Here is an 8,000-nt window from a genome sequence, read left to right on the forward strand (position 1 = left end):
GATCCCTAGTTTGAATGAAAGGACGAAACTAATATTACATGTTGCGGTTTCGGGTCTGTGAGAATTACGAATTTCCCAAACATTCCGGTATTCAGAAAAAAATTGAAGTTTTCTGAACATCTTTCTTAGTTTTTCTTCTATTTTTGGCCATAGGTAAACTCTGCCCATCACTTGTTTTGGGTTAACTGAGAGAATATCCAAATTATCATTGCTCAAAACTTGACTTTGCTTGATCTTTTCAGTCCTATGTGGCTTTGGATCATTCAGAACCTTTTTGATAACACGAGAATGTATCCCTCTTCTTAATTACGAGTTGCGTTATAATGCCAACTGAGTTGCCTTCTATGTTGAGATGCTTGGCTTGCAGGTTTTGATATTGTAACAAGATTATTTCAGTGCCTACAATATAAGTTCCAGTTGAGAAAAAAAAATTATAGTCAATGCTGGTTGTTTTGTTTGATTCGGTGTAACTACTCGAGTATTGGACACTGACCCATGCTCGCACCACCAGGCTACGAGTAGTTATCAGATTAAACATCCCTTTCGGATGATTCGTGATTTAGGGTGGTTAGGCTATCTCCTTTCTATTTTGGCTTTATTAAGAGTTTGATTTGGTGGAAACCCTTTGCATGTAAGCAAAATATTCATGTAACTTAAAAGCAATAATATATCAAAGTTGTGCAGGTAGATTTGTATACTTTATAATTAATAATATTTTGGCTCAATATACTTTATTAATTAGATCATCTTTTTATGTATTTTACTTTATGAGAAAGGTTAAGTAAACAACTCAAACAACAAAGGCAGGTACTTAAATAACTTAATTGTAAACAATTTTTACTTTTTCAGTAAGGTCTCTGTCTTCCATTTGCATATATATATATATAAACACCAAACCAGATCCCATTTTCTTATATGAAAAAATAAGGAAGAGAAAAATGGGTTGTTGTCAAATAATATCGGTGATAGTTTTATTCCTTTGGGTGTTCCGGTTTTCGGACAAGACCGCCGTAAGCTCGGCCGTAGAAGTGAAAGGAACGGTGTTTGTGTACGGAAGAGCGGCAGTGGGAACAGTAGACGAAGACTTCATCTGCGCCACTTTGGATTGGTGGCCGCCTCAGAAATGTGACTACGGAACTTGTGCTTGGGACCATGCTTCGATTCTTAACCTGGTTTTCTTCTCCTCTCTTTTACATTTCTTTTTTTTTTTCATTTTGTTTCCGGCGAAAACAATGCAACTTGTGCTACGTTTAAAAAAAAAAAGAAAAAAGAAAAAGAAAAACACTTCACGTGTATTTTTAGTCGGTGTAGCAGGCTTAGCAGCAATGCATTTTGTTAGGCAACTCCGAATTTCGCAAATACAATTTACTTTTTGTTGAAAATCTTTTACCAAGAAACAAAACACTAGAGGTTTATTTTATTGTTTAGTTTAGTAGAGGTTTATTTTATTGTTTTTTTTTGTGAACAATAATGTGCATTTGTTAGGCACTCCGAATTTAGCAAATACACTTTACTTTTTGTTGAAAATCTTTGACCAAGAAACAAAACATTAGATGTTTATTCTAGTAGAGGTTTACTCTGTATGTTGAGCTAGTATTAGCTTTAAGAAGTGGATTTGCTGTTTTTCTTTCTCATGTTTTTGGTGATTAACCTTTTATCTCTGGGAATCATATATCTGCTGGCTATTAGCTAAGATCTTGATGTGGTGTTTTTTTCTGTTGTTTGTGTTGATTTTTTTGTTTGTTTGTTTCTTTTAGAAATGAAATGAATAAAACATAAAAGAATATCTGTAGAAATTATAAAACTCCATTTATGACTATTTTACCATTTATGGAATGTGAAGTCAAATATCATTATGTACCAAGGTCCAAATCCAATTCCATTTTAGTACTGAAACTGAAGCCTATTATTGTAACTTGGATATATGTTGATCTTCTTGCAGGACCTGAACAACACTATTTTTCAGAATGCAATCAGAGGTAAAATAATCACATCAAATTCCTGATAATTCTAAAATCTTAAATGTTCAAAATTTGACATTTTTCAATTTCAAAAAAAAAATACAGAATTTGCTCCATTGAAAATAAGAATAGGAGGAACATTACAAGACTTGGTGATATATGAGACAGCAGATCAGAAACAGCCTTGTATTCCTTTCACCCAAAACACTTCCCTTCTCTTTGGCTACACACAAGGATGTCTGTCTATGCACCGATGGAACCAGCTTAATGACTTCTTTACCAAAACCGGGTACCCTTAAGAATTCTCTTTTTTTCTTTCTTTCAACTATCTCTCTTACATTCATGTGTGGTCTGAATCAGAGCTAAAGTCATCTTCGGTCTGAATGCACTCTCTGGGCGGAGCATACAACCTAATGGTGAAGCCGTAGGTGCCTGGGACTACACCAATGCTGAATCATTCATCCGATATATAGTACAGAACAACCACACGGTCGATGGTTGGGAGCTCGGTAAGTCACCTGACATAACAATAAGCATAAGCGAGAGATCAAATCTCTTTACATTTCTAAGCTTTTTTTTTTAATTATCTATAGGAAATGAGCTGTGTGGAAGTGGTGTTGGTGCAAGAGTTGCAGCAAGTCAGTACGCTACGGACACCATAGCTCTTCGAAACATTGTGAACCGGGTGTATAAGGATGTGAGTCCCATGCCACTGGTGATAGGCCCTGGTGGTTTCTTTGATGCTGCTTGGTTCACGGAATATTTGAACAAAACTGAAGACTCTCTCAATGCCACCACTCGTCACATCTACGATCTCGGTCCAGGTAAAGGTTTCACATCATCAAGCAGCTTCTTCATTTCCCTTATTATCACACCTAAATGGAAGAAAAAAAAAGAACTACATTTTTGATGGATTAGGGGTGGACCAGCATCTGATAGAAAAGATTCTAGACCCTTCGTACCTGGACCAAGAGGCAACAACGTTCCGCAGCCTAAAGAGCATAATTATCAACTCATCAACAAAGGCTGTGGCGTGGGTTGGTGAGGCTGGTGGCGCCTACAACAGCGGGCGTAACCTTGTCTCTAATGCTTTCGTTTATAGTTTCTGGTAAGAAAAGGACATCATACCAGCAGAATACAAACATATATATATATATATATAACTTTACTTTTACTCAAAAATGATATTATATTAAACGATGGTAGGTACCTGGACCAACTTGGTATGGCATCAGTGTATGATACGAAAACATATTGTAGACAGTCTCTAATCGGAGGAAACTATGGGCTGCTAAATACTACTAATTTCACTCCCAACCCTGACTATTACAGGTAAAACTAATATATAAGATGAAACTTGTGAACAAATTTAAAAATCTTAACCAAGTGATGCCTAACTTGTCAAATTACAGTGCTCTGATCTGGCGACGACTTATGGGAAGAAAGGCACTGTTCACAAGCTTTTCCGGAACAAAGAAGATACGTTCATACACCCATTGTGCAAGACCATCGGTAAATCAGAGTTTCCATACATGTAACTCAGAAAAAAAAACGGATTATTTCTTCTGATGTAACAATAAAGTTTTCATGATGCAGAAAGGGATCACAGTTTTACTGATGAACCTTGACAACACCACAACAGTTGTTGCGAACGTAGAGCTAAATAACACTTTCAGTCTAAGACACAGGAAGACGTCGTCTCGGAAAATAGCCAGGACTTCCCAGCTGACTTGGGTTTCTAATGGTGAAACCCAAAGAGAAGAGTACCATTTGACAGCAAAGGATGGAGATCTACACAGCCGGACTATGCTACTCAACGGTAATGCACTGCAGGTTAATTCCACTGGTGACATACCTCCACTGGAACCGATATATGTAAACTCAGCAGAGCCAATAACAATAGCTCCATACTCCATTGTGTTTGTGCATATGCCGAACGTTGTTGTGCCTGCATGTGCTTAGGGAGCTGCTGCATGTTGGACTTTTAAGACAGCACCATTCAATTATTTGATTAGAAAAGATAAATAAAAATGTACCTATCTTTCAAAAAAACGTTATAGACCACAAAATAATTCTGATTCATGGGAAATAATAGAAAGTGTTGAGAAATATAGAGATTACTTTGAGAAATCCAAACCTATAGAATACAATTCATATAAGTTAGGGTTTTTTTGTAACACAGTTAGATTACCCTAATAGTTAGATTACCCTAACAGAATAAAAGTTGTGGTAAATAAGCCACTAAATGGATGGGACTTTTTTAACAAGTGTAAATGAAAGGAATTTCTAGAGAGTTCATCTAGTGCAAATTCGAGACATCAAAGCAATTTAATCTACACGTAACTAGCTTACAAAAAAAACCAGCTTCCCTAGTTACGATATCTAATGTGTGGTCTCCAAAATGATAAATATACATGTGGCCTAAAGCATATGCTTCATATGCCTTAAGCAAGGAACGGGTCTACTGCAATCATTTGTTTTTCTTTTTTGGTCATTTTTTAAATATATATATATATATGATGGTGCAATAATCAATATTGATTTAAATAAAAGAAATTTAGTAAATTTTTAACCTAGCATGAATTTAAAATATGAAAAATGTTTATATAATGAGGTATGTAGAGCGGACGACGACTAGTACACATAAATAATTCAAAAACTGAAAAGTTAATGCTTTAGCAAAACAAGTAAACAAAATATCTCTTGATACCGAGAAACTAAGGGGGGTGTATTCAACCGAGAGTTTCAGGTGATTTGTATTAAAATGACAAATTCACTGTTATTCAAACATGAATTTTAAAAACTCATTTAAAATCCACTGTTATTGAATTTGACATTTCGTAAAGTATTCTGAAATCCAGTGTTATTGAAAATATTTTAAGTTGTAAGATTTTAAAGTTTTGAGGTGATTTTAGGGTGTTTGGGTGGAGTTTCTTAGTTAAAAAAAAAAAACTCAAATCCCATTGTTTCAGGTGATATTCTAGAGTAGTTTAACAAAACCCACCTAAATTTCTGCAACTTATTAAAATCATCTAAAACTCCATTAAAAATCAAATCACATCAAATGTTAAATTGAATACATCCCCCTAAATCTTCAAGGAGTTCTGAAAACATTCAAGAGTCTTCACAAGTGAGTGTGATTATACTCCCTCTGTTTTCTTATATAAGTCGTTTTAACATTTTGGTTTTGTGTCAAAATATTTGTCGTTTCCAAATTCCCATGCAACCAACGAAGACTTTTGACTTTATCTACCCTTGGATTGAAAGCAAATAAATTTAATTTGCACATTAAAATAACGATAAAGAAGGATAAAATGGAAATTGTATTACATGTCTTAAACTGTGTGCAATTCACTAAAACGACTAATAAAAATAAACGGAGGGAGTATTTTCTAAGGGTAAAAAAAATATTATGAAAATATCTTTTAAAAGTAAAAAATAAGTAAAATTTAAGTAAAAATCAAATAATATTTAACTTCTATTTGGAAAATATAATATTAAAAGAGATAAAAATTATATTAGATAGCAGAAAATCAATGGAAATATGAAAATTTATCTTATAATAAGAATTAAAATATAAAAAGTAGCGTTAAAAAAAATTGAAAAAAATGATGACAATCTACATTCCCAAAACATAAGCCGTATTAAGAAGAAAAAAATGACGAAGACATCATATTCAAATCCAATCATTATCTAAACCCAGTAGAGTAGTTACCCTGCATTTAATTATGTTGATTTTATATTTTCAAATCCACACTTACACTTTGAGTACGTGTTATGGACTTGATTGGTTAGTGCTGTAACTTTTATTTTTGTCATAAAAATTTAGCTGTATAATTTTTTAATTCAAAAAAATTATTGGTAAACATTAATTAGATAATATAAAACTCACAGACGTGATCAAATTTTCTAGAGTAATAACGATATGATCATGGACCAGACAGCTGATGGAGATAGAGATGGAGAACTTAGAGATGATCCAGCTGAAGAAGATGATGTCTTAACCATTTCTGGAGGTCCCATGACTCGATTTAGAACCAAGAAACTTAAAGAAGCTATTGGAGGACTGATCAGGAAGTCTTTGAAGCATGAAGAAAATTTTGGAGGAAGCTTGATACTTCAAGACACACTCATTACCATTCAAGTTATCTTACCATCAAGCTGAGTATCATCTAGGCTAGCAAACAATGTGTGCTCTTTCCATATCATTGTTTTGTCCCACTGGATTTTGAAATGATAGGTTTTTAACGAAGTCATTGTCTTGCTAACATATCACATAGTTGATACTCTCGGACCAACCACAAGAAAAACCATATGTTATCTTTTATTTTCTAAGTACTTATGTCTTTTATTTTCAAAAACTCTATATAAGTTATGTCTTTGTTTCTACATTATTAAAGGAGCGTGTTCCTTTAGTTTTGAAATGCTTGGAGCCTGTTCCAAGAATTTCACTATATATATGTGTGTTACGGCAACCCTAGTAATCTATCAAGTCTTCTTTCACTTAAATCTTTGTGTTTTCTTCTCCTTTTACTTTCACGAGTTAAAGAGAATGTCTGGTGTGTAATATCCAGTCTGTTGGTGTGTAATATCCAACATCTAAGGGCTTTAGAAAAGTGTGTCATATCCGATCTAAGCCTAGGAGTATCAAAAAGCCGTTTTGCAGCCTCTTGTGTCACCACTCGATCTACAGCCTTGATAAACTTGAGTCTTTGATTCTTTTTTGCAAGGATCTATCCAAAACCATTCAGAGAAAAGTCCTAGGATCTCATTAAATAATTTGATACTGCAGGAAAATTAGTATCTGCAGCCAAAAATAGAAAAATAAAACTAGACTGTGAACTTTTTTTGAAGGTAAAGAAAAGTTTGATTGTTAAATTTTTGTGGCTGTACAGTACATGTAGCCATCTACAACAACACGAGAGCAACTACCAATCTAACCTCAGAATCTAGGGTCTGTCCAAACTAGTCGGACAGTTCTTATAGGAGGTGCTATTCACCGACATCAACTTTACAACACTTGCAAATTACTTACTTATATTTAAATACTTGCAAATTACTTTATAATGCTTGATACTTGGTTTTTAGGTTTAAAGTTTTAAAATTAAATGTACCAAAATTTATAAGTAAAGATAAACATAGAAAAATACTTTAATTTTTATATATTCGTTATTCTATTTAGTCGAGTAATTTGATTTAGTTTGTATATATGACTCATTTGAAATAAATACATATCACATCAAATACCTAAAAAACTAATATGCTTTTTGATTTTTATTACAATATCAGTAGTAAAAAGTATTTTAATGGATAATACATATTTTTAGAACCAATAACAAGTAATAAAACAAGTAACAAGTCAGTATTAGTAAAAATCGTGGTAATTGATATTTGACTTGTATTTTCAAGCAATAAGATTTGCGGATATATTACCTGACTTGACGACGCTTACTTAATTTTTCAAGTTGAGTACGAGTCAAATAGAAAGTATTAACCCCAGCAAAAAATATCGATGCAATGCACAATTGCATATTTTCATATTTTTTTCCCCTTTTTTTATCTTTGTAGATCTTAAGTAAATTTTGGTTACCTTTCTTTTATTTTTTCTGCTAAAGAAATTGTGGTTATATATTCATTTGTTAATCACACCAAACTAAAATAACATGTTATTTGGGATATAACAAATTTTTGTTTGTTTCCAAATAAGAAAATTCAGTAATCACTTATTTAATATTTTTATGGAAATTTAGCCGAATTTTGTATTTCAGTTTTTTTTTGGGAAATTTCAAATTTTACCACAAGTTTGATACTACTTTTCAAATTTACCATTAATGAACGATTATTTTAATGAATGACTATTTTAAAAAATATTCTATTTTTTTTTAAATAACACTAACCTAATTTTTTATCTCTTAATAGAACATTTATAAACCCAATCCCAACCCTTTAATACTAAACCCTATACAATCTTCTCTACTAAAACAGAAATACAATTTTTATCTACCATTAAAAAGTCTACTAGGTCCATTTATTAATTAC

At 32.8% G+C, this 8,000-nt stretch overlaps 1 protein-coding gene across 1 annotated transcript; it reads left to right on the forward strand.

Moving 5' to 3' along the window:
* Nucleotides 1-820: 820 nt before the first annotated feature.
* Nucleotides 821-4,064, forward strand: LOC130499783 (heparanase-like protein 3). Its single transcript, XM_056994178.1, has 9 exons — nt 821-1,172; nt 1,943-1,979; nt 2,067-2,250; nt 2,322-2,470; nt 2,555-2,785; nt 2,880-3,069; nt 3,168-3,293; nt 3,374-3,473; nt 3,558-4,064. The coding sequence occupies exons 1-9, from the start codon at nt 939-941 to the stop codon at nt 3,921-3,923; spliced, it is 1,617 nt and encodes a 538-aa protein (XP_056850158.1). The 5' UTR covers nt 821-938; the 3' UTR covers nt 3,924-4,064.
* The last annotated feature ends 3,936 nt before the right edge of the window (nt 4,065-8,000 follow it).

Source organism: Raphanus sativus, chromosome 2, assembly GCF_000801105.2.
Source record: "Raphanus sativus cultivar WK10039 chromosome 2, ASM80110v3, whole genome shotgun sequence".
Taxonomy (NCBI): Eukaryota; Viridiplantae; Streptophyta; class Magnoliopsida; order Brassicales; family Brassicaceae; genus Raphanus; species Raphanus sativus.

Bases quoted from the DNA above. Each gene is read 5' to 3' on its own strand.
- LOC130499783 (XM_056994178.1), top strand. From the start codon at position 939: ATGGGTTGTTGTCAAATAATATCGGTGATAGTTTTATTCCTTTGGGTG. The intron at 2,251-2,321 runs GTACCCTTAAGA...GGTCTGAATCAG, and splicing joins GACTTCTTTACCAAAACCGG to AGCTAAAGTCATCTTCGGTC. The intron at 3,070-3,167 runs GTAAGAAAAGGA...AAACGATGGTAG, and splicing joins GCTTTCGTTTATAGTTTCTG to GTACCTGGACCAACTTGGTA.